The sequence below is a fragment of the Helicoverpa zea genome, chromosome 16 (genome assembly GCF_022581195.2).
Source record: "Helicoverpa zea isolate HzStark_Cry1AcR chromosome 16, ilHelZeax1.1, whole genome shotgun sequence".
NCBI classification, from domain to species: Eukaryota; Metazoa; Arthropoda; class Insecta; order Lepidoptera; family Noctuidae; genus Helicoverpa; species Helicoverpa zea.
The window spans coordinates 4,268,856-4,294,659 of NC_061467.1; the positions used below are offsets into that span (position 1 = coordinate 4,268,856).

At 37.9% G+C, this 25,804-nt stretch overlaps 6 protein-coding genes across 9 annotated transcripts; 4 read left to right on the top strand and 2 right to left on the bottom strand.

The window, feature by feature from the left end:
• The first annotated feature begins 85 nt into the window (after nucleotides 1-85).
• On the top strand, nucleotides 86-8,841 carry LOC124637315 (26S proteasome non-ATPase regulatory subunit 2). Its single transcript, XM_047173676.1, has 18 exons — nucleotides 86-261; nucleotides 338-394; nucleotides 487-705; nucleotides 794-879; nucleotides 980-1,186; nucleotides 1,272-1,430; nucleotides 1,689-1,818; nucleotides 2,386-2,611; nucleotides 2,910-3,143; nucleotides 3,519-3,667; nucleotides 4,046-4,148; nucleotides 4,709-4,875; nucleotides 6,091-6,205; nucleotides 6,469-6,629; nucleotides 7,026-7,210; nucleotides 7,523-7,728; nucleotides 8,071-8,189; nucleotides 8,572-8,841. Exons 1-18 carry the CDS (start codon nucleotides 187-189, stop codon nucleotides 8,764-8,766), a joined length of 2,793 nt encoding a protein of 930 aa, XP_047029632.1. The 5' UTR covers nucleotides 86-186; the 3' UTR covers nucleotides 8,767-8,841.
• Nucleotides 8,842-9,781: 940 nt separating this feature from the next.
• LOC124637318 (PRKR-interacting protein 1 homolog) lies at nucleotides 9,782-10,646 on the bottom strand. Its single transcript, XM_047173679.1, has 3 exons — nucleotides 10,445-10,646; nucleotides 10,182-10,361; nucleotides 9,782-10,090 (listed from the first exon to the last, which is right to left on the bottom strand). The coding sequence occupies exons 1-3, from the start codon at nucleotides 10,541-10,543 to the stop codon at nucleotides 9,842-9,844; spliced, it is 528 nt and encodes a 175-aa protein (XP_047029635.1). The 5' UTR covers nucleotides 10,544-10,646; the 3' UTR covers nucleotides 9,782-9,841.
• A 375-nt stretch (nucleotides 10,647-11,021) lies between these two features.
• Nucleotides 11,022-14,754, top strand: LOC124637316 (enolase). 2 transcript variants are annotated; one of them, XM_047173678.1, is made up of 8 exons: nucleotides 11,022-11,174; nucleotides 11,563-11,635; nucleotides 12,015-12,209; nucleotides 12,984-13,236; nucleotides 13,352-13,548; nucleotides 13,689-13,937; nucleotides 14,020-14,171; nucleotides 14,261-14,754. In XM_047173678.1, the coding sequence occupies exons 2-8, from the start codon at nucleotides 11,564-11,566 to the stop codon at nucleotides 14,442-14,444; spliced, it is 1,302 nt and encodes a 433-aa protein (XP_047029634.1). In that variant the 5' UTR covers nucleotides 11,022-11,174; nucleotide 11,563; the 3' UTR covers nucleotides 14,445-14,754. The 2 variants fall into 2 exon arrangements, with proteins under 2 accessions (XP_047029634.1, XP_047029633.1); XM_047173677.1 differs by lacking the exon at nucleotides 11,022-11,174 and having other exon boundaries at nucleotides 11,544-11,635.
• Nucleotides 14,755-15,388: 634 nt separating this feature from the next.
• LOC124637610 lies at nucleotides 15,389-19,446 on the top strand. 2 transcript variants are annotated; one of them, XM_047174204.1, is made up of 5 exons: nucleotides 15,389-15,821; nucleotides 16,087-16,237; nucleotides 17,976-18,052; nucleotides 18,377-18,562; nucleotides 19,168-19,446. In XM_047174204.1, the coding sequence occupies exons 1-5, from the start codon at nucleotides 15,629-15,631 to the stop codon at nucleotides 19,347-19,349; spliced, it is 789 nt and encodes a 262-aa protein (XP_047030160.1). In that variant the 5' UTR covers nucleotides 15,389-15,628; the 3' UTR covers nucleotides 19,350-19,446. The 2 variants fall into 2 exon arrangements, with proteins under 2 accessions (XP_047030160.1, XP_047030159.1); XM_047174203.1 differs by having other exon boundaries at nucleotides 15,394-15,821; nucleotides 17,976-18,118.
• LOC124637611 lies at nucleotides 19,442-20,947 on the bottom strand. 2 transcript variants are annotated; one of them, XM_047174206.1, is made up of 3 exons: nucleotides 20,666-20,947; nucleotides 19,994-20,170; nucleotides 19,442-19,706 (listed from the first exon to the last, which is right to left on the bottom strand). In XM_047174206.1, exons 1-2 carry the CDS (start codon nucleotides 20,798-20,800, stop codon nucleotides 20,042-20,044), a joined length of 264 nt encoding a protein of 87 aa, XP_047030162.1. In that variant the 5' UTR covers nucleotides 20,801-20,947; the 3' UTR covers nucleotides 19,442-19,706; nucleotides 19,994-20,041. The 2 variants fall into 2 exon arrangements, with proteins under 2 accessions (XP_047030162.1, XP_047030161.1); XM_047174205.1 differs by having other exon boundaries at nucleotides 19,442-20,170; nucleotides 20,666-20,944.
• Nucleotides 20,948-22,332: 1,385 nt separating this feature from the next.
• Nucleotides 22,333-25,729, top strand: LOC124637855 (THO complex subunit 5 homolog). Its single transcript, XM_047174569.1, has 5 exons — nucleotides 22,333-22,562; nucleotides 22,897-23,034; nucleotides 23,168-23,458; nucleotides 24,060-24,399; nucleotides 24,483-25,729. Exons 1-5 carry the CDS (start codon nucleotides 22,467-22,469, stop codon nucleotides 25,691-25,693), a joined length of 2,076 nt encoding a protein of 691 aa, XP_047030525.1. The 5' UTR covers nucleotides 22,333-22,466; the 3' UTR covers nucleotides 25,694-25,729.
• Nucleotides 25,730-25,804: the final 75 nt, after the last annotated feature.

Consider the following 25,804-nt stretch of genomic DNA (forward strand, 5'->3'; position numbering starts at 1 on the left):
AATCGATTCTCGGTATCTGGACAGAATAACCAGTAGAAGAATATAATCTGTGGTAGAAAAGATACGTTTTGTGGTCGCTTCACTACGGTGATGGTGACTTGTCAAAATTTATAAAAATCACTTGAAGCGGAGGAGAGTCACTGTGATTGTTTCATTTTAGAAGAAATTAACGAAAACAGAATCAAAATGACGGTGAAAAATAAAACTGAAGAGCCGAAAAAAGAGAAAGCAGAACCTGCAGCTGCGCCTAATGATGATTTGGTAAATATTGAACTTGGTCATGAAAATAAAGTTATCCGTAAATGAAAAGGAATTCATTGTTTGATTGTTTTTACAGTCTGAAGAAGACAAACGCCTGCAAGAAGAACTCAATATGTTGGTCGAGAAACTCTTGGTATGTTTGACACAGTTGTTTGATGTGATGTGTTGTGAAGATGACTAGTGAGAATCAATCGGTTCTAACCTATTTTGGCATTTTGTTGATAGGGAGAAGATGTCGATCTATATCTGCCGGCGTTGCAAATGTTGAGCAAACTTATAAGGACCTCAACAACATCAATGACTTCAGTCCCTAAACCCTTGAAGTTCCTGAGGGAGCATTACCCTTCACTCAAGATAGTGTATGAAAAAATTCAAGATGCTCAGACAAAGAAGTTCTGTGCTGATGTTGTTTCAGTGCTTGCTATGGGTGTCAGTGGAACCACTGTAAGTATGAACAGTTTTAACTACATTATTACTGGATATACTTACAACATTTTTCATCATAACTAAGTGCTATTTATTTAAAAAATAGGATGCTGCAGAGAAAAGAGAATGCCTTAAGTACTGCCTTCTTGGAACTATGTCAAATGTAGGAGATTGGGGACATGAATATGTCAGGTATGTAAATTCTATTAAATCTATCTTCCATCTGTTTTATGTTTATAAAAAACTTATTGATTTTTTCTTGTGCAACATCTAATTGAAATTGTGTAAACAGACAACTTGAGGGTGAGATTGCTGAAGAGTGGAATGTAGAGAATATGGACTCCTTACTGAACCTCGTTAGAGATGTGATCTCCTTCGACATGAAGCACTCTGCTGAGATCCAGGCCTGTGACCTGTTGATGGAAATTGATCGCTTGGATCTGCTCACCCAGCATATGGATCAAAGCAACTATCCTAGAGTATGCTTATATTTAATTGGGTGAGTAAACACTGAACTTTAATCATTTATGTGAAATCTTTCATTTATTGTTTCATACTTACTCATGTAACAAATTTATTTACAGATGTGCCAGCTATGTTGTTGAGCCAGAATCCACACAGATCCTGCAAGGAGTTTTGGATACATACCTGAGGTTTGGTGAATACCCACGAGCCTTGCTTGTGTCCATGCAATTACATGATAAGGCTAAATGTGAAGAAGTCTTCAACTCTTGCACAGATCCGTAAGTAGAACTTTTTCCTATAATGTTTTTTACATAAATAAAGTTTTTTACATTATTTCATGAATCAAAAACTGTAGAGTAATGTTAGTAGTAGAGTAATATTGACAGTTATGAAAATTAAGCTCATACAAGCATTAGCTTGTCTTAATACAATAATTGTAACAGGTTTTTCAACTCTTCTTTATCAGAAGGACTTACGTGTTAAGCTTGTCCCACATGAGTCATACATTATCCTCAATATACGATTGGTCCCTACAGGTTGATCAAGAAACAACTGTGCTATATGTTGGCGCGTCAGTATATTCCCCTGGAAGTGGATGATGAGGACCTCCGCACAATTCTCCTCAATGCACACATCAATGACCACTTCCTTAGCCTGGCTAGAGAGGTAAGCATCATTGCTGTATTCAACTTGTGAATGGAAAGAACTATTATGATCTTTATTTATGTAATATATCATCGTAATATCATATTTAATTTGCTGTCTCATAGTCAGCAGTAATACCCTGTCCCTGCTTTATATGCATACCATATGAATCAATTTCAATAAATACCACTTCCCAAGCTTTCAAGCCCTTTCCTTTAGGGTCGATTTATACTAGTGCAGAGTCGAAGCGCATCGAAGCGTCTATCCAAAACTGAACATATCAAATTCAACCTTAACTCCACGGCGTAACGCACACATTACTTCGGAGATTTAAAAAGACGCGCGCATTCGTCGGAATTCACGCGTCTGCGCGCGAACTACACAAATTAGTGCGCGCGCATTGCTGTTGATGCCCATTACTACACGTGAGAGTGCGCGCGTATTCCGGCGAATACGCGCGCATTCGTTCGGCTTCGCTTTAGTTGTAAAAAATTTGAAGCTTCGATGCGCTTCGACTCTGCGCTAGTATAAATCAACCCTTACCCTCCGAAAGCTAATTTTCTACAATATACACTTGTCATTTATCAGCTCGACATCATGGAGCCCAAGACTCCCGAGGAGGTTTACAAAACGTGGCTGGAGTCGGCCGGTTCGGCTCTACGCCCCTCTCTACTGACGGAGCACCCAGTGGACTCCGCCAGACAGAACCTATCAGCTACCTTTGTGAACGCTTTCGTTAACGCTGGTTTTGGTCGCGATAAACTCGTCACTACTGAAGACGGCAACAAATGGATGTACAAGAACAAAGATCACGGTAATAATAGATATTAGCTGTGTTTCTGAACATTATTGTGACTAATTATATTTTCAACACGCTTTTATTAAGTCAAACAATATGTAACTATGTAATACAAGTAGCATTATGAAAATTGATAGCTGTATGTAGTTCTGGTGACAATACAATAATATGGTTCTTTTTACTGTTCTGATGATGGAGACAGAAGATATGACCAGTATCTCCATGATGAGTTTTAGTTTTTACGTGTATTTACAAAAGCGTATTTTCTAGCGTTTGTAAAACAGATTTTTAAGTTTATGTTTATGTCTTTTAGGCATGTTATCAGCAGCAGCATCCCTGGGTATGATCCACTTATGGGACGTGGATGGTGGTCTGACCCCCATCGACAAGTACCTGTATACTGCCGACGAGCACATTAAGGCGGGCGCATTGCTCGCGTTAGGATTGGTCAACTGCGGCGTTCGCAACGAGTGTGATCCAGCGCTTGCGCTTCTGTCGGATTATGTTCTACATTCAAGTTCCAACCTTCGGATTGGCAGTGTTTTGGGTAAATTTTTTGTTGTCCTTATGTATTCTCTTTGTTTTGTTCCTGTATTACTGTGTATTTTTACACGATTTTTTTCGTTGACAATTGATTTGATGATATCTCTTTAAATTTTATTTTCTAAATAAGATTGGAAAAAAAAACGCCTATTTACGTACGCCATGTAAATACGAGATATATGAAACAGATTTCAGTCTTGCCAAGGGTTATTGGGTTGCCCAGGTAACTGGGGTTTGGAGGTCAGATAAGTAAACTCTCCATGCAAAACCACTGTTACCCCCGCTGCATCCGGTTAGACTGGAAGCAGACCCCAACATAGTTTGCAAAAAGATAGGCAGATTATGATGCGACAGGTTTAAATAAGTTTGTTTGTCCCAGGTCTGGGTATCGCATACGCGGGTACACAGCGCGAAGACGTGCTCTCCCACTTGCTGCCCGTGCTCAGCGACACGGCGGCGCCCGCCGAAATCTGCGCCCTCGCCGCCGTCTCCTGCGGACTCATCGCTGTAGGGTCCTGTAATGGCGATGTAAGTGATGATGTATTATTGAACACCATGTCTAGCAAATAAGGTCAGACTGAAGTCGTGACTAAAGTGGCCTAATTACTAAGGTACCAACCAAAACGGCTGATGATCAAAATGTAGCTGTGGTGAGTTACCGCGGCTCTGGTACACAAAGGGATCTTGTCCATGTTGGGTTTTAGTCAGTAGGAGAGTTTAGTCTGACTCTGTCTGACACTTTAGTCTGGCCCTCACACTGCACCCACAGCGAGAGTGAAATCTCGTAACTTACGAATGGCTAAGAAGGGCAAAGTTGGTGTATGAATATTTTTTGTGGTAAAGTTTGCAAACTTAAAGTTTAACTTTAATTACGTGAGTTCATAAAAGTAATGTATTTTATCTCAGGTCACATGCGCTATCATCCAACGTCTTATTGACGACAACAAGGACTTGCATTCGTCTACTTACGCCAGATTCTTGCATTTGGGACTGGGATTATGTTTCTTGGGTAAGTTGAAATTTTAATTTTACTCCTGTTATTTACCCTAATTAACCTAATTCTGTCTGAAAAAAATTTCCTTATTTTATCTTTTATGCCATTAGTTTGTTATTTTGCAAATTTTTGCACCGTTTGTCAATATTGGAATTGAAATAACATCGAGAAAAAAAATATTTATGTAAATCAGGCATCTAAGGCCCATATAAAATACTATACATAAATAACATTAAATCATAAACTAATACATAACTTGTAAACAACTTAAAAGGAATGCACACGAAGCGTCGGCGCTACTGGCTGTGGCTGGCACTGGCATTTAGCCACTGGGCTTTTGGTGCTCTTGTTCACAGCATGTTTTTTATAGTTGGCCTATTCGATGCAAGTAAATCTTTCCTCTTTATATATTAGTAATAAGTAAAAGTTTGGTTTTGCGAGTCATGTACGAGCCCATGAACGAAATCAAACTGCCGATATATGCCAGGGTGTCGCCGTCGACGGAAACGTCTAAGAGGACATCATCATCATCAATAAGTAATACTGATTGATTCAAACGTACATGCTATGTCCAGGCTGCAAGGAGCGCACGGAGGCGACGATGGCGGCGCTGGAGGTGCTGCCCGAGCCGCAGCAGTCGCTGTGCCAGACCACGCTCTCCATGTGCGCCTACGCCGGCACCGGCGACGTGCTCGTCGTGCAGCAGATGCTGCACATCTGCTCCAAGCATTACGATACCGATGTAAGGAAATACTCACTTTTATATGTATAAAATAGGCATGATATAAACAAATGTTCGAAAGACTAATTACATAAGGCATAACATACTCCGCAGAAGAGCTCGTGGCTAAGTCAAAGCCACGCGGATTGATCTCATAAGGTTGAGCAACGCTTGGCGCGGTCTGGCCGTAAATGGGTGACCACCTTGTAATGTTGAGTTCTTCCGTGTTTCGGAAGGCACGATAAACCAGTGTCACCTGAACATCTTCAGCAGTTGTTACGCCTGACTTCTTAAATGAAGTATTAACTATTCACTTTTAACCCAATAGACATGACATTATGAAATGTTCGGAACGCTATATAACAATGGTTCATAATAATTATAATTTTTATTTTATTGAAGCTACATAGGCTCACTTGTTAGTAATGCTTATACCTAAGGGTTAGTAAATTAAAATTAAAATTATTTAGGGTATGTCCTGACGAACTATGACCTTTATAAAATGGCTCAACATACGGGAGTCGTTCAGGTCAGATAACGTCTTCAAAATGCTATTGGAGCTGCTTCGCAATCTACTCAGCAGAGAGGCGGTCTTATTTCTCATAATCGCATAGAAGTCGTTTGTATGAGCTTCAGCAAACATAGTAGACGCACTACAAAATCTTGGCAGCCCCAACAGCACTCTGAAACCGTTATTATATTGCACACGCAGAACATCTAGGGCCTTCCGCGTATAGTTGACCCACAGGGCGCCAGTGTAGAAATTCTGGCAATAAGTTTTAAAAAGGGTAATCTTAGCCTCTACGCTACAGCGAGCGAACCTATGGGCCAACATATTGCATCTAGCTGCCAGAGTCCTGCGCTCGCGATCCATGTCTACCTGATCTTTAAGGTCATCTGTAAGATAATGGCCAAGATATTTAAATTGGGTAACCCTTTTCAGAGGCACACCATTCAATGAAATGGTTGGTTTGTGGCAAATTGGTTTACCAGGGGCCCCAAAGATCAAGTATTCACTCTTCCTTACATTGTACACAAGTCCATGCTTCACTGCGTATCACATGTTCTCAACATTTCCCTAATCGACCCTGCCGTTGGACCCAGCAGCACCATAATAATTAACACTTGAGAGAAAAGCTTTTCTATTTCCTGTTCTTATTTATTTCAGATTGTTATGATTGAAGTTATTGCATGTGTTTCGTAATAATAGCACTTAAATGTTAATTCCTATTTCAGAATGAGCAACAGTCGACTGAGGACACAGCATTCAAGAAGCAAGACAAGAAAGAGGCTAAGGAGAGCTCCAGCACCACCTCGGCCGGCAGCTCCAAGGATGATAAGAGCTCTAAAGGTAAACTTACACCTCTTATCTATCTATGCAAGTTTTGATTAAAAAATACCAGAAAATTTTCAAAATCATTTTACTGAAGTAAATAAAAGTAAATGGTTATAGATTCAAATAAATACGGTCGCTTTGACGATCTATAGAATACTCTAACATAATCTTCGCCAAAAATTTTGTCGTCACAGTAAAAGGTATTAGCGGGTGGTGGTAAATGTACATACTTATTTAAATATTAATCTAAAAGCTCCTATACAATTTGGTTTCGCCAGGCAAATCATCAAAAGACAGCAAAAGCAAGGAGAAGGAAAAGGAGAAGGAGGCGAACAAGGAGTTGTCGTCAGTGCAGGCCGTCGCCACGCTTGGCGTCGCCGTCATCGCGCTCGCTGAGGAGACCGGCGCTGAGATGTGCACCAGGATATTCGGACAGCTGGTGGGTGCTTACATAACGTACATGTTATTTATAATAAGGTTTGATGGATTATTTGAGCCTCATTTTGTGACTTCGTCCTCTTTAATTTGAATTAAGAGCAGAGATAATTTGAAGAAAAAAAGAAATATTTTTCTCAAAATACGTATGGTTCTATCTATAGTGTATTTCTGTAGTTTTCACCGAAAACCTTAAAAAATAGTTGTGTGGCTATCCAAATAGACACAGTTACTTCGAGAGATCCTTGTGAAATGGATGCTTTTTGACGACAGTTCAAAACATGCAAAATGAAAAGCGTTCCAATTTGTACAGAAAATTAAAATTATTGATCATTAATTTCCCAAACAGTACAATTATCTTATAAAAAATGTGGCCTAAATAACAATTTTCCTCTCCTAGGGTCGTTACGGCGAGCCGGCAGTTCGCCGCGCGGTGCCGCTGGCCATCGCGCTGTGTTCCATCTCGAACCCGCAGCTGGCCGTCATCGACGTTCTCAACAAGTATTCTCACGACTCCGACAATGATGTCGCTTACAATGCCATCTTCGCTATGGGACTCGTCGGCGCTGGTACTAATAATGCAAGGTACAGTTTTTCATAAATTTTATTAATTATATGATTCGGTTTTTGATAATTTTACAATAAAACATTTTTGTAGATGTGTGAACTGTTTCTCAATTCCAACAAATTAAATATTGTAAAGCCCATTTTCATCTTTGGTTTAGTGGTCAAACTTCAATTACAACATGATTTTAACTGAAAATGGAGCCGTCGCAGCTTTAAAAGTTTAATAACCACGGTCATCTTTTATTTTTATTTTTTTTGTCAGCGGAATTAACAATTTTTTTTTTTATCAGATAATATGTTCAAATTAATAACGTCCATGTATAAACGCAGGCTGGCGACCATGCTGCGAGCATTAGCGCTGTACCACGGCAAGTCGCCGGTGCACCTGTTCATGGTGCGGCTGGCGCAGGGGCTGTGCCACGCCGGCAAGGGCACCGTCACGCTGTGCCCCACGCACGCCGACCGCCGCCTCATCAACCAGCCCGCGCTCGCCGGCCTGCTCGTAGTGCTTACCGCCTTCTTGGACTGTAAGAACAGTAAGTAACCTCTTTCTTTACCTTGTTTTATTTTTTTTTCTATTGCAAGTCTTTGAGGCACACAATTACATAACTAGAATGAAAAAACTAAATTTGTGATATCAATTTTGTAATAAGTATTTCTTTGTAAATATCTAATTGAATAATGGATTTACATAATTATCAATAACATAGAACCTTACATAAACGAGGGAATTTGAATTCGATAAACTAAAACGTAGAAGTTTCGGTTAATTTTCTAGTTTCTGGATTTTCTTAATATTTTAAATGCATAGATTACTGTTGCCCACACCATAAAAAACTGTGTTTTCCATAAGATTTAACTTTATATACTTTTTACAGTTATTCTGGGCAAGTCTCACTACTTGCTATACGTGTTGGCGACGGCGATGCAACCCCGTTGGTTGGTGACGCTCGACGAGAACCTTCAGCCCTTGAACGTGAGCGTACGCGTCGGCCAGGTATGTATCGTCACATGCTTGAACTTCAGCCCTTGAACGTGAGCGTACGCGTTGGCCAGGTATGTATCGTCACATGCTTGAACTTCAGCCCTTGAACGTGAGCGTACGCGTTGGCCAGGTATGTATCGTCACATGCTTGAACTTCAGCCCTTGAACGTGAGCGTACGCGTTGGCCAGGTATGTATCGTCACATGCTTGAAATTTTGCCCAGCAACCATCATTAAAAAAATCATTACTTTATGATTTATAACTACAAAACCATGCCATGTCATGCCTTACTCCCGTCCTTACAATATATAACTATACCGTACATATTTGATGTATATTTTAATTTAATCATTGCCGATGATATGACAAATATTTACTCACGTATTATTTCCAGGCTGTCGACGTTATCGGTAAGGCTGGTACTCCGAAGACGATCGCCGGGTCTCACACACACACGACGCCCGTGCTGCTGTCGTTTGGCGAGCGCGCTGAACTCGCCACCGACGAATACATCCCCCTGTCGCCCGTCATGGAGGGCTTCGTCATACTCAAGAAGAACGAGGACAGCGTTATGGCACCGGTCCAATAAACCTAGCATTAATCTTTAGAATTAATTAACATTTATCTGTATTCTTTTCCAGTTCTAATAAAATTTTGAGAACTATACCTTCTCTATCATTTCTACTATTTACAACCTACTTTACAACTACAAGCAAGCTATCTTTATCAAGCGTTTATTGATGCGGCAGTCACGATTATCCAACCATAAATGCATTAACATATCTGCAGTCTTTTGCAACATTGCTTTCGCAAGTCAGAATTCGTTTTAAAATCTACCTACCTATGTTAGTTATAAACTAAAACTAATGAAAAACGAAGAGGGTATTTTTGTAAGTAATAGAAAAAAACGTGGCCCTCCATTTTGATCAGTATAAATTGCAATTTTACATCGTCTTTACGCAGATTCGGTATAAAATCCCCAAAATGACAGATTTTTCACTGTGGTTTCTTGTAATATCGATTGTTTTAATATCCTTCACTCTGCTGATGTTTGGGTAAGTACTGGATAATAATTATGATTAAAACCATGTTATACTTAACAATTTGCGCTTATCCTAACAAAGACCTTCCAATCAGCGAAACATTTTTTAACTGCTTGTTGCTGCGTGGATCAGCGCCACCGGCATACAAGGGGTTTATCAATACCTTCTATAATTCTCCTACATTATGTAAAAATTTTGTTCAGACCTTCCTTTTCGATAAGTGAAAAATAATCAACTCACTGATTGTTTCAGAATGAGTGTAATACCATGGTGTATACGTGACACAGTTGACCCCATTTGCTACTCTACATCGTGGTCTCGCATGGCCATACCTGCACAGGACAACTTCACTGTATCGATTCCACCGCTACCACCTTACTTTTTTGAAAGTGAACTTAACTACAAAAGCTTCTCTGAATCAGTATGATTTTAAATTATTGTTAATGTGTAAGATTGTTTTAGATATTTGAGTAAATAATTTATGTACTTTAATTTGTTATAATGAATCGAAAAGTTAGAAGTTGTGTATTTTGTTAAATATTTAAATAAAAGACTGGGGACTTAGTGTAATTCATTTAATTTTACTTATTTTCTAGTTTCTTATATAGTTGATATTTTTTGTTATGAAGACTTTTCTTCAGGTGCTGAAGTAAGTTCTTGGTCCTTCTTAGATTCCTCTGTTTCATCGTCTTCACTACTGCTGTCAGACTGTGATGATGGATTCTGCTTATTGTCTGTTTTTGTTTGTTTCCCTTTCAATTTGGCATTTTTCTTTTTCTTCAGTCTCTTAGCTCTTTTCTTAGCTGTCTTCTCTTCTGCTGCTCTTCGATTCTGTTCTATTCTATTGTGATATTCTTCATCAAGTTTTTCCTGAAAGAAGTGGGTAAAATATAAAAACCAGAAGTACCCTATTATTTATAATAGTTTACTCACTCAAACACCACATTCTCATCTGTTATACCTTTTCGCTTTTCTCCTGTATGAACTTTTGCCTTGCATATTCTTTTCGTCTTAAATGTCGGTACACGTGAAACTCGCCCGAACCAGCGCCAGCACTCGAACCCATCACGTTGCGAACAAAATCGGGAGGTGGAGCCAATGATTTTGATCGCGGCGGCTCTGGTATCACCACTGGTTTGTCCTGTTGATATTAAATAATGCACAATAAATGCAGAACATTGGAGTTATTTCATAATATTTGGTACAATGATATGTTTTCCTTACTGGATTTTTCATCAGCTTTTCTAATTTTAGTCTTTGTAAATCAGTTGCATTCTTTATAACGATTGGTTTTTTATCGGATTTAGATTCCGTGTCACTCATTATTGGAGCAGAATAAGTATTTATTACTGAATAGGAACACGAAGAATGCAGTAACCAAAATAAACAGATTCAGCAAATTTCTAAGGAATCTTGACTTGCTGTAGTTGCTGTCAAATATAACAATAATAGTCAGTGTCATTATCTATGCATTTTCTTGACAGAAAGAGAGTAGCTTCAACCGTTACTTTCCAAAACACGTCATGGTGGTAAGGTACGGTTGTGCATATCAAGATTTTCCAACTGTCCTTATGGACGAATGATATCGGTCAAAGTGAAATCTTTCCAACATTCATTGGCAATTCAAAGATTTTTATCTAACCAATGTCTCCGATATAAAATTATTAAGAAATGTTTTCACCAAGCTTGCGGTGTACACATGAACAAGGATCTAATATTAAATTGCTCTCCGCGCTAGCTATTCCCGTATATAAATAATTATCTGGTGGATACTTAAAAATTAACCAAGTTAAAATGAAGTACAGTTACGGTTTCTAAGATCAGTTTTTGCAGCTCTAGTTTCACCTTGTGAAGGACAAAGCTAGTCAACTATTGGCACTTTCCGGCGAATCCGGCGAATTCGTGCAATTAGATTGATTCCGTTTGATTGCTGAATTTACAGAAATACAGTCATGTAAGTAATACATTTCCTACTTAGTGTTAATAAATGATTTAGCTAATTTACTTGCTAGAATTTTCTGTAAAATATATTTATAAATGCCGGTTTTACATAACTTTTGCTTCAGGTTTTGCATACGTCAATTGTTAAAGTTAACTAAATTTTAAATTGTCAGGTGTAATAATAATCTTAAATATTTTGTGTTATGATAATTAACTTGATTTTAAAACGTAGTCTTACCGACTACTATCGTCCTCAACCTATAGTTGACCTTGCCGCGTTTAGATGACTAAATTGAGGTAGGTAATGATAACATTGATAATCCGCTAAGAAAACAATTTTAAAACATCGGAGAACAATATTTACACAAATTAATTAGAAACTTTATGCCCCTTTTATCTAGAATGCCGATCAAGTCCATCAAAGCCCGTCAAATCTTCGACTCCCGTGGCAACCCCACTGTGGAGGTTGACTTGGTATGTAATTACTATCGATTTTTCTTTTTATTTAATTCTTCAAACCAATTAATTTTAAAGAGCCAAGAGGTAGCGATGAGGAGGAGTTTTTTTATGCAATTTTTTAAACATTTATATTAAGTGTATATATTAGGTAATAAGTTAGTTGTAAGTTGTATATATATTCATTATTAAGATATTGTAAAAAGTTCTTGTAAATAAATTTTTCCATTAATTTTAATGGGACAATTCAATAATTTGAATTCCAGTTGGAATCTCATTAGACAGTGCGCTGATTTTTCTTGGTTACATTGATTAAGCTAGCTATCCTCCATCCACTCCATTTGCTAGTTTGTTTTTATTACCATAATAATGTATGAACCTAATAATTTCAACATAGGTCACCGAGTTGGGCCTGTTCCGTGCAGCAGTCCCATCTGGTGCTTCCACTGGTGTCCATGAAGCTCTGGAACTCCGAGACAACATCAAGGGCCAGTACCATGGCAAGGGAGTCCTCACTGCCATCAAGAACATCAATGAGACCATCGCTCCTGAGCTGCTGAAACAGAACCTTGAGGTCACACAGCAGAAGGAGGTATGTACCAATATTTTATATAACCTTCACTTTGACCTTAACGGAACTATTAACAGGTCAATTATGATTTATTAAGGATTATCTTACACGTCACAAGAGTTTTGATGTTTAGCCAGCTTAAAAAATGGAGAAGGATTTTTTTTGACATTTCCCTACTCGTCTCACAGGATCTACTTTTGCATGGATAATAAATAACATATGTGTAGCATATAATTCTGATACAGCATATAAAGCTATAATACTGCCAAGTTTTATCAAATATATTCTGTAGTTTTTTCAGGAGAGAGTAACAAGCATACTTTCATGTGCATAATAAATGTTACTGGATTGTCATCCAAGCATTAATACATATGCTTATAAGTTTCCCTATTACACATACATATTATAGTATGAGTCACTTTTTACTTCTCACAAAGTTTTCCTTCCTATAAATAAATGGCTATACTAAAACACAGCCTATTGTAAATTATGAAAAGAACTAAGATAAAGTAAATAAAAAGTAAAAAAATTAGGTACGGCTGCAATATTAACCTGACTAGAATATTATCACGTTATGAATAACTTGTGCACAAAAAATAGATGTGATGCAACATATGTTAAGCTGTTTAACAACCAGCATATTATTACTCATACCAATGATAACCCAAAGAAGGTAAATGTAAATATACCTTATCAGAGTTTACAGCATTAGTTATAAAGTCACCTGTCTGATCCTCTACCGATTTTATTGTAAGTCTTAAGAATAGTAATACATTTTAAACTATTGGTTAACAGATTGACCAGTTCATGCTGGGTTTGGATGGCACTGAAAACAAGTCAAAGTTGGGTGCCAACGCCATCCTTGGCGTGTCTCTGGCCGTTGCTAAGGCCGGAGCTGCTAAGAAGGGTGTGCCTCTATACAAGCACTTGGCTGATTTGGCTGGCAATGCCGATATTGTCCTACCTGTACCTGCCTTCAATGTCATCAACGGTGGCTCTCATGCTGGTAACAAGCTGGCGATGCAGGAATTCATGATCCTGCCTACTGGTGATTATTTTTCACTTATAGTACTCTGCTTTATGAATAAAACCATATCAGGCTTCTGATTTCCTAATAAAGATTTGTTTTCAATTCAAAAGCTAACTAAAATGGTCTTACCTAGGTGCTGCTTCCTTCAGTGAGGCTATGCGTATGGGCTCTGAGGTCTACCACCACTTGAAGAAGATCATTAAGGAGAAGTTCGGCCTTGACTCCACTGCTGTCGGTGATGAGGGTGGCTTTGCTCCCAACATCCAGAACAACAAGGATGCTCTCTTCCTGATTCAGGATGCTATCCAGCAGGCTGGTTACACTGGCAAGGTAAGAAGGTTATCTACACTGTTACATCATTCTCTAACTCATGGTAAATTATATTAGCAATACATTTGTATAAATCTACTTTTCAATTAGATACAATTGTCGCTAGAATTGCATAACAAATTACTTTGTTTATTCTTTAGATTGAAATTGGAATGGATGTTGCTGCATCTGAATTCTTCAAGAATGGCACCTATGACCTTGACTTCAAGAACCCTAAGTCCAACCCTGCTGACTACCTGTCTTCTGAGAAGTTGGCTGAGGTGTACCTGGACTTCATCAAAGATTTCCCCATGGTTTCCATTGAAGACCCCTTCGACCAGGACGACTGGGCAGCGTGGGCTAGCCTCACCTCCCGCACACCCATCCAGATTGTAGGAGATGATCTTACAGTGAGTAAATCTACTTATATTAGGACCCAACAATATCCTATCTACAAAAAGTGAAATATTTACTTCAATGCTCTGTGTACAGGTCACAAACCCCAAGCGTATTGCCACAGCTGTTGAGAAGAAAGCTTGCAACTGTTTGCTGTTGAAAGTCAACCAGATTGGCAGCGTAACTGAATCCATTGATGCTCACCTGCTGGCCAAGAAGAACGGATGGGGCACCATGGTTTCTCACAGGTCTGTATATTATATGAATAGTAGAAGAAAAATAATGATTTGGCTATGTTTTTGATGGAATAGAGTTTGAAATTTCTTGTTGTTATCAGGTCTGGAGAGACTGAAGACACCTTCATTGCTGACCTCGTAGTGGGTCTGTCCACCGGTCAGATCAAGACTGGCGCGCCGTGCCGCTCGGAGCGTCTCGCCAAGTACAACCAGATCCTCCGCATTGAAGAGGAACTCGGATCTGCTGCTAAATACGCCGGCAAGAACTTCCGCAGGCCTGTTTAATTGCACAAAGACGTAAAAAGGGCATGTTCCAGTACTATAGGAAAATGTGACTGAAATGAGTATGCTCTTAAAATGTTATACAGCATTTTACCCTCTGTAGAATACATAGATACATGATGTAACAAATTAAGATATTATTTCAGCACATATTGTCAAAAGTTTATACTTTTATTTATAAGAGATTACTGGCTGTAGTGATTGTATTAGTGTCGAATGTATGATGCTATTTATTTAAATTTTAAGATTATTTTTTAATTAAAAATGATTTGATATCAAGGCGTATGTTCAATAAATAATGATGTTATTGTAATCGTGTTTTTATTAGAGTTGTCTCAAACTTCCACCAACAGTTATCATTAGAGTGAATCTATTTTTGTAGATTCTTAACTATGAACTATTCTTAGTTCGGGCATATGTCCCTGTTTCATACATGTATCGCAAGGCGCCCAACTTCGGTTGGGATAAATATATTTGCGTGATATACTGATATCCAAAAAGGATTTCTCTGCAACTCGCTCGTTATTTTGAGCCGCCCGCCGCGCCGTTAACTTTGGTGAGAGCTGTGGAAGGTATTAGATAAGCTTTTGACATGGGTGGTTCTGGTTTATTCTGATAATTTTCTGAATAAGGGATCCTTTCCTCTTGCAACATCATTATATCAGCCAAATGCCCTCCACTGCTGAACGTAGGCCTCCCCCAAGAAACACCTAAATAAATTATTTTTCATTATCACTTTGTTAAAATAATTTCAATTTAGTTTGTTAAATTCTACGCAACCCTTTATACGTGGACTGTGCAGTCTGAGGTCCGATTGTTTTTTTAAACAAATTAGGTAGGTACCTTCATATTTTTTTAGAAAGGAAAAGCGTTCAAACAAGATCTTGGGTAGGTAAATAAATTGTCTACGATCAAATAACCTGCAAACACGCGACTCATGCGTGATTGCGACGCCCGCGCCGCCTGCGTGGCCGGTTTACCAAGAAAAGAGAAACTTCATAGTGATAGATAGAACAGTAGGTACAATAAATGATTGAAGCGTGCATTAATCGTGTTTTTACGATAATAAGTAGTAAACATTTGCTCAGTACAAACAACTCGGCTCGTTGTAATAATCGCTTTGCTTAATTAAGCTCAGTGTTTAGTCTCGTTATTGCATTGGGTTCGATTGCTACCTACTTTCAACAATGGCTCAAAACAAACAAGAACTTAATGTTGTGACATATATGTGTCCAAGTCATCCCGTACAACTGTACGAATTGATACTAGAGTTACTTGAGGATGCCTTGGGTTGTTACACCACCTTGCAATATGAAAGTAGAAGCCCGGGACCGTTACCGGATCGTCCGGATCCTTTTTCAACTGGCAAAGCTGACTTGGGTAAGATTTTATTGCACTAATTAATTCTTTCAAATTAAATCCAACGCTTTACTGCGATGTGCATACGTACCTACAGGTGAAGCAGCTTGAGGATAAAACTAGTCTACGAAATTTTATAAATGTAGGTAAGGAATGTGTGTCTGTCGAATAAACCAGCAGCTTCTGTTGAAGTTTTAAAACTTTTTCATTTAGTAAATATGTAATTAGGAATTAGGTATTACATGGTTTTAAATAAAACGTTTGTTTTATTATTTGTAACTTTCAGCGTTCATGACTGCATCTGCGTACATGAAATTACGCGAAAAGGGAAAGACTTACATAGATCTGCTTCCGGTAACGCCTGTTTTCGCACATCAAATGAACGTGGAAAATAAACCTGGATATTTCTCAGACATTATCATTCACAGTGATAAAAAGTAAGAACCCTTATCCTTAGGTAGAGAGGTATTTAAAACAGCCGATTATATTTTCATTTTCATAGTATATTATAGTTCGGCCATTCAGAGAATGCGTTCCTGACACGTCGCGATTGAACTGACGACGTAATAACATTCATTGATTATTGATATAATAATGTTGTTTTAATGCTCCTCAATTGTTAAAACGGTAAACAACCAGCAAAAATATTTTTATCGTAACTGCAACGCCATTGCAAAGTTACGTCGTCAGTTCAATCGCGACGTGTCAGGAACGCATTCTCTGAATGGCCGAACTATAGTAGCAGTATAGCGGTATAGCGCGACTACTGAACATGGGGTTCGATTCCCAAGTCGGGCCGAAATCACTTTGTGGATTTTATTAACTTTCACAAAGCATACAGCCCGATTGATACACCCATGCGTCTCTCTCCGGTAATGTCGAATTGCTGTCCCATCGGGCTTTGAGAATGTAGGTACCTACCTACCTGAGTTTGCACCATAGAAATCTAAAATGTACACACAAATGCTTGTGCACTATGTTAAAATATGTTTTGCTCACTCAGCCAGGGCCCCGATTCTCCTAATTTTACTTAAGCGTCATACGATTCACGTTCGACTCGGTTCGACTGAGATCCAATCCCGACTCGATTACGATTGAAGCGTATGTGGCATTCCGCTATTTTTTCTCTGAAATAAACGTTTTTATCCTTTTCTGTCATTCAATAATGAATCATTTTGTCTGCAAATGATTTACGATTGCAAAATGATTGTACAGCAAACTACCGTATAGATAGATAGACCAAAATCACCAAAATAGCAGACCAATCGCACACCAATCAAATGTCAATCGAATACGATTGGTCTTTTATTAGTAGCAGAATGCCCGATATGGTTAAAACTGCTATTGCGATCATATTGCGATTCGATTTCTATTCGATTTTGTCATTATTAACTTAGGAGAATCGGGCCCCAGCCGATAAACTTATAGAGAACAGCCGCCGCAGCCGACAATCGGCCTAAACGCCATTATCATTATAGTTCGGCCATTCAGAGAATGCGTTCCTGACACGTCGCGATTGAACTGACGACGTAACTACATTCATTGATTATTGATATAATAATGTTGTTTTAATGCTCCTCAATTGTTAAAACGGTAAACAACCAGCAAAAATATTTTTATCGTAACTGCAACGCCATTGCAAAGTTACGTCGTCAGTTCAATCGCGACGTGTCAGGAACGCATTCTCTGAATGGCCGAACTATAAGTACCTATATACCTACTTACTAAAGTCTAACGGTCAAAGTCAAACAAATAATGTACTCAAATACTGAATGAAACCACTCAATATTAAAGATGATTCAAACATAATTCTATCTAGATAGGCAGACTTACCTACGAAAAACCTCTACGGTAGGTAGGACCTACCTACCTATCTAGTTATGCGCTCTTTTCAAAATATTTAAACCACTGGTATGGTATCGTTGTTGAAATCTAAAAATCAGTAGGTATGGTTTATATAACACTGATACACATGAGTTTTTGAACGTTAGGTATCTACATATTATTTCCATTGAAATAAATACATACACAATAGATAAAAATGTTATCAGCATGTCATTGACTTCTGATAAGAATGAGTCTTCTATTATTCTACAATTAGCTACCAGACTGCTAATATTGTTTTATCGAAACTTACTGTACCTCATACTTAACATAGTTAATTTATTATTTCAGAGCTCATAATGTGAATACGTTACTAGATCTCCGTGGTTGTACATTTGCATACAGTGACGAAGAATCTCTGAGTGGAAGTAAAATAGTTCTGAAAACATTAAAAGAAAAGGGCGAAAACGCATCTTTTTTTGGATCATTGCTAAGTATGTGTATACCTGCCACCTATTTATGAATTTCACTTTAATTTCTGATTTATTAATGTTGTTTTTTTGTGTGTTTGATAAATACTTAGTCCTTTTGATATTATTTTGAAGACTTACCCAATTTCCGAGTCATTGGTTGGAATAGATTATCATAATGCCGTTAGATGTCGCTAAAACCATCGATTAAGTAATTTTATTTATTTATAGTAAGCGATATCGCTGCCTATCTATTTATTTTTTCATAATGCTTTATTTCAGGATCTGGATCACATTTAGCATCAGCTCAGATGGTTCTGTCTAAACAAGCAGAATGGGCTGCGGTTGATTCAACAACTCTCCTTTATTCAAAAAACTATATGTTTGATGGTGGAAAAGATATTATCACTTTGGAAACATTGGGCCGTTTGCCACCGTATCCTATTGTAGTAAATGCAAAGTTAAGAGGTGAGTGTGAGTAATCCTAGTAGTCCCCGAATCGTCAGTAGACAGATCTTTTGATTTAGCTGAAAAATATAAAATGTGTCCTTCATTGATATTGGGAGTTGAGTCGGTATGCCACATACCACCATAGTAGTCTGTAACACAGGTCTAAACTGATGTTGATACGGCTGGACATGGAAGATGACCGTCTAATTAGGATTTCTGGAAAAGTATAACAATTCTTTTTTGTTGGTCTGGTAGTAGCATAATTCGACTAAGGTATCTATTGTGCTGACTGTGCATGGCGGGCGTCTCGGGTTCGATTCCTAGGCTAGAGTATAGAAGTTGGTGATTGATACAAGGGTTATTAGAGAACACGTAAATCAGTAAATGACGATCCTGTGCCTGATCCCTCCCCGGAGTCAGATTGTCATCGCATCAGACTGAAAGAGTGAGGAAATTGTACCTATGTCTGCGCAAATGCTTGTGCACTATAATATGGAATAATTATGCCTTGCGCTGTTAGCTCATCTCCTTAAAGAGAACAGCTGCAGTTGCCGTTATTATTATATGTATACAAACTTAAAAAAATCTTGCCATATTTTTATATTTCCTAAATTACTTTACAGCTGAAACAAAAAAAGCGATATCAAATGCACTGCTTAACTTGCCTCAGGAACCACAGTGGAAAAGTAAATTTGCAAAGTTTGGTGTAATCAAGTTTGAGGCTAACAGTGATGTCGCTTACAATGGGCCGCCTGCACAGGTGTGGGCCATCCAGAACGAAAAACTCAATGTTCGGTATTATTAGAGCATTTCTAATAATTTCTTTACTGTATATTATTTATATTTTATATACTGACTTCACTCCTAAATAGGAACTAATAAATAAAAGTTAATGAATGATATTGTTTTGTGTATTATGTATAATTTTTTATTTGTACATAAATATTCAAGAGCTTTTTTAACTACATGCAGGAACCTAGCCACAATATACCAAATCACATCAATTTTTTGGTTTGCATTTTTGTAAAACAATGTTCAAAGACACTACGTCTTTTTTCTTGTTTCCACAATCAATGAGAACACCACGTGGCACTTTAATGATTCCCAGTGTTGTTGGTGCGTCTTGTTTACTTTTCATGGATTGGGATTGGGAAGGTCCTGTCTGCAATATTAAGTGCATATAAATATATGACTGAAAGTTGTAAATAAATAATGTTATTCGATAAAAAGTGACTAATAATTTAACTATATGTATTTCAAATGCCTGACCAGTATAAACATTACTAACAGTTATGAAGTTCAGCATGACAATAATTACATGTTATGCTGATGCTGTCAGCTTTGCAACTCATGCATATGATTTACAAATGTAAATGCTGCTCAATTTTTTAAATTAATATATCTAATGCTACTAGTAGCTAAGTTATTAAATACTGTGTATTTATTAACCAAGGTCTACTTTTGAAAACTGCATCTACTATATGGTAAGTTGAGGGACTAAACAATTCCACCGCCATTGATGTGCTCAATTTCTTCCTCTGTTAGGGGGGCTCTTCTGTAACGACGTGGTAAATCAATATCAGGAATGGAAGACGTGCTCATGGGTGCAGTGCCCTGCACCTGTGCCTGAAAAAAAATACAAAACAGTTTATAAACAGGCTAAAAGATCAAGTTTTGTAGTTCTATCTAGGTAAACTAATATTATAAGCCAGTCAACAGATGTGCCTGGACATGCAGATGAGTATGTGGGGAACTATGTACTCTTTCAATAACGACAATTTTGCCACCAATTCTAATATAATTTTTTTATTAGTCCCCTTGGGATGTAGACAGTTTATTTATAGTTGAACCTGAACCTTTGGGACTGAGATGTTCGAGGTTATTTTATATCACAAACCTATTTTGGGTTGGCACTGTTTATTACAATAAAAAATACATTGATGCTCTACTGATAAGTAAGCACCTTGGTACTCTGCAACTAAGTTTTTCCAGAAACTCAAGTAGATTTCCTGGTATTTGACATGTGACAGACAATATGTCAAATTATATAGTTATATAAACAATTTTTTGTATACTAATTATAATATTATAATCAAACAAATAAGTTCGTGTACAACTTACTGGGGCAGGAGCTCCTTGACCGCCAGCCGGTGGCGCAGATGCTTGACCGGCGCCACCTCTGCCAGCTAATCCTGCTCCACCCTTACGAAATTTAATAACGGGAACACGAGCAAGAACAGAGGTTACGCGCACCATTATGCCAATTTAATTTTACAGGGCTGTATTTTTAGCCAAAATATTTTGTTTTGTTGTAAAATTTTCTTTTTGAAGCTGGGGTTTGACAGTTTGGTTTTTTGTCAGGTGTCTTTTGTTTTGTAACAATGACAGCATGTTCCACACTTGACACTTCATTTTTTTTTCTTCGAGAGCATGTTTGTATAAAATACTTTGTATACATTATAACATGTCGAGATTCAAAGAAGCTTGAAAGAAGTAACATACATACAGAACAGAGAGAATAACGAGAAATATTTTTTTTATTTAAAAAACGAATAACAAAAACAATAATGGTAGAAATTGTTTTCTACCATAGTGTTGCTGGGCTACAATATGTCTTGTTAATTGGTCATATCTAAAAATGTATGTATTTGTAGAAAAATTACTATTCTTTCTCTTCTTGAAAGCAGTGCGAATAGGCAAAGCAGCACCCCGCTTCATTGGAACCGCAGGCAGCCCTAATGTATCCCTTCCATCGAGCTTAGAATTATAATCCCTTCTCATCCCGAAAATGTCCCGAAATTGTTGTATTGCATCCATAGATTATATTATCCCTTCATTGAAGGAAGAGTGTAGTATCTGTGGCTGGGTTGAATGCTGATTAGACATGGGCAAAATGTGTCATTGAAAAGAAAAGATAGATATGCATCTTTCAATCACTGGGATATGAATCACTCTTTCATATCTTTATATCAGTAGTTCAGTATAACTCAGTAGCTCGTTTAAACTCGCAACTCGTGTGCGGCTCACTCATTCAAATAGATCATTCAGATATAGTGATAGGTTGGTTGTTGTTTGCATCTTTCTGATATATTGAGCGGTTGCGATTGAACAACTTTTTTCTAATTAAAAAAAATACTATTCTTATGACTGTAGGTACAACCTACTTCTTTTATGTTAATTAGTTCAATGAATAGTCAATCGCAATCTAGTATTGAGTATAAGCATTAGTTTAGTAAGTATTAGAAAATAAAAATAGAAATAGCCTTCTGATTTCCTTTCATACTTTACACAGGCTTAGGACTGTCTACCTACGAAATTATTTACGTGAAAATTAAATTTTAGTTCAAAATGTGTATTTCGAGTCAAAACATGTTTGTTCGGTAGGCGGTAAGTTTTCAATACATTTGACAAGATTATAATACCGAAATATTCACTAAGGACAAACAATTATAAGCCTTATGCGTGAGCAATAGAGTTAACAACTTATTATTGGGTGTCAACTTATTGTGGTCAAAGTAACGACATTCGTAATCGTATGGGTGCGAGCGAGACGGCTCGCTTGACGTTCAACCAATGGCGCGCGACGAAGCTATCCGACGCCACAGATTAGTTAGTACCCGACGCGATGACCGACGAGTGAGTGAGGTGTAAAGAAAGATATACTGAACTACTGACACATTCGGATATGTAAAGATATGAAGAGTGATGATTGATTCAAATGGAATGATTCATATCATTTGTATCTATCACTCCTGAGTTACCCACTATGGTTACCCATCTCTAATGCTGATTGCTGACTGCTGTCAAGTGAATTAAATTAATTTTTTGTGAATTGTTTACCGTCAACGAGATCAGCATCCCTAATTTCCCCGCATATAAAACAATTAATTTCGTTTTATCCGTTAATCGTGTTTCTAAGGATATGGGTAAAGAAGATGTGTCCGCTAAAAAACGCCGAAAGATAAACACTAGCACACCCACTGAACCTACAAAACTAGTGCCAATCGACATTTATAAGGTTATATACATATGGTTATATGTTGTTTAGTGTTTAGTATAAAAACTTTTTATTAAAAATCTCATTTAAATTACGTAGCCTGTCTACGTACATTATATGTACATATGCTAATATTTCAAATTGGCTAGATTCTTTTCATTCGGCAAAAATTCACTGTGCCTGCTCTATGTGGGCACGCTTGCTACACTCACTAAGTTTGCTGAACGTATTTGTTTTCAGTCATAAACTGCTTGACCAAAGTTACAATGTTTAAAAGCTCCTTACAGACTTTTGCATTAAGTGTTTAGTAAATGATAATAATTATGATTGATAGTGTTATTTTATTTACAAACAGCGTGTGGTAGAGTTTGAGGAATCAGAAGCTCAACTACGTCCAGCTGAGAAAGATGCTGTGTTCTTCAAGAAGATCTGTCAAGATATCAGGCAGCTGTTTTCTGAAATAGCTGATTTAAAAGCGAAAGATACAGATGAAGTATGTTTTACATCTTTTTTTTCTGATACCTTTAAACCTAGTATTAGTTTGAAAGTGACAAGTAAACAGTTATAGCATTGTTTGAGGAAATAATTTTGTTATGTATTTAGCTAATGTGTTAATACTATTTCAGGCTAAAGAAAAAATTAATGCAAAAAGAGTAGAGGCCTCATTGAATTTGGTTGCTCTAAAAAAATTGAACCGTTTAGAAAAGGTCCGTACAAGAGCTGGCCGTGATGCACTCCACAAGGAGAAACAAAGAGTTGACTCAACTCACTTGCTTTTACAAAACTTATTATATGAAGCTGACCACCTCAACAAGGAAGTTACTAAGTGCCTACAATTCAAATCAAAAGATGAAGAAATAGAACTTGTTCCACTTGAAGTTTTTTATACTGATGCTCCTGCTGAAATATCACGGAAAGTAGGTGTTTGAATTTTATGCTATATCATATTTGCAAATGTGGGAATTCATTTGATAGTTTCATATGTTAGAGTAAATTAGTTTACACAGAACTAAATGAGTAGTGGACTTTTGGGACTTTCTGCCCTTACGCGGTGTCCTGCGTGAGCGACGAACGCGACGCGACGCGACGCTGCGAACGCGACGAACGCGATCAACTCAAAGGAATTCCCTACATGCGGCCTATGTGACAGTCTGCGGCGAGACGCGACGTAACGCGTACTTGTTTTGAGGGCGACCAGACGCGACACCGCGAACTATTCAGAAGCGTTGATTGTTGTGGGACAAAAAAAACATAAATATTAAAGAAATCGTTTATTAGTACAAACAAGTTGGAAGATTGTTGCTGTCTGTACTTTAAATATGAACTTTCAAGCAAAATTGTAACACAACTTCTCCATGATTTGAGAAGTAATGACCAAAATCACGTAGGACATCTGTCGCGTATAGCATCGCGTCGCATTACGTCGCGTCGTGTTGCGTCGCGTCGCGTCGCGTTCGTCGCTCACGCAGGACACCGCGTTAGCAAATGTAACAAATAATGTAAAATTTCTTATTTCAGGAACTCACTAAAACTGATGAACATCAACTTCAATTGGCCAGATTAGAATGGGAACTTCAACAACGACGTGAATTGTCATCAGCTTGCAATGAACTGATTTCATCGAAAGAACGTGTGGCAGCGGCTATAGCTGCAGCACGCTCCAGACTTGATGCATTAGTTCCACATCTAAGAGATGTTCTCAAGTCTACAAAACCTTTGCAAGAATGTTTGGCTCTCAGACTTGATGATAAGAGGGATGAAGCTAGAGCTGCTTCCCTGTTGCCATCACCTTTATTTCTTCTCTTTGCTAATGCCAGTGCATACTCTGATGCTCTTGGTGCTAAGACTGTCACAGTTAGTAAGTGTCAAATGTATCATATTACATGTTTAAAAAGAACTTCATGTGTATCATGTACATAATGCTATAATCAACATTTTCAGGTATATCTGGAGATGAAGATGAGGCAAGAAGATTGGAACAGTTGAATAATGTGGATAGTGATTTAGTAGCATCCAATGATTCTGATTCTGATCAAGAAAATAATGAGGATGATCAAATGGAGAAGAAGAAGCGCCACCACAGAACTGCCAAGATATCCAAACAGGAAAAGGCTGAAGCCAAGAAGAAGGAAGTTCTTAAAAAACATCCATTGAATATTCAAGTCTCTGTGAAAGTACAAGATGGAACAGCACTGAATTTGATTTTCTCATATCTACTTCATTTGAAAATAGTAGTGGTCAAGTTTACTGTGTCGCCATCGAAACCTATAACAGGTGTCTCAGCAGCAGATGTGTTGAATGGTCATTGCATATTGAATGAGTTATACCCTGGCGACACTGGAACTGACTCCCCACATCCTGCTACTTCCTATTTATTGAATGCTGCAGGCATCACTGAAGATTTCCAGCATTTCATATCTGAACTTGGAAAGCCTTATATATGGGCGCAAAGAATGTGTGGTTTAGACTTCATGGCGACAATCACAGATGATCAAAAGAGCAATAAAAATATTCAACTTTGTCAGAGCCTTAGTGTTAGTACAGTTGAAAACTTTATTTTAACATTGAAGAAAAGGCTGAAGTCCAGGGTTGAACTAATGAAAGAGTTGCAGGACTTGGAGTCAGGAAAAATATTACCTGTTAAAGGAGATTCACCTTGCCCAGTAAGACTATCAGGTTCTCTGACCCAGTGGCAATCAGTTGGTTGGCCTGAATACAGCCAGTCACCTTCAACATCATTTTTAATATCCGAGGGATTGGTGACTCCGAATGACATGTTATACAGAGCAATCATAACGCGCCAATCAGCCAAGTTGGTGGCATTGGTCGCTCTTCGTAGTGACTATCCTAGAAAGGCTCCAATGTTTTCTTTAACTCTCCATTGGAATGGAACACATCATGCTGGTATCAATGACGATATCAGGGACATCGAGAGAGTTATTAATACGGACTGGGGATCAGAAGAAAACAAACAAAACAAACTGTCTTCACAGATAACTAAGTTGCTGACTTGTTTGGACATACTTCTAGAAACAACTGGTTCTTCCGAGTTTCCACCTGATAAAGTTATGTTTTGTCCAGTGAGAGGACGCAACAGGGTGAAACCATACAAATTCCTCAAACAGGGCACTGGAGTGTTCGTACAGTATTGATAATATTTTCAATAATAAAGTTTGTCATTTGAAACACTTGTTCATGTTTTTTTATATAACCCATATAAGTTTCATTGTCTGCGGATATTGGTCGATGTTTTGCGTCTAGAT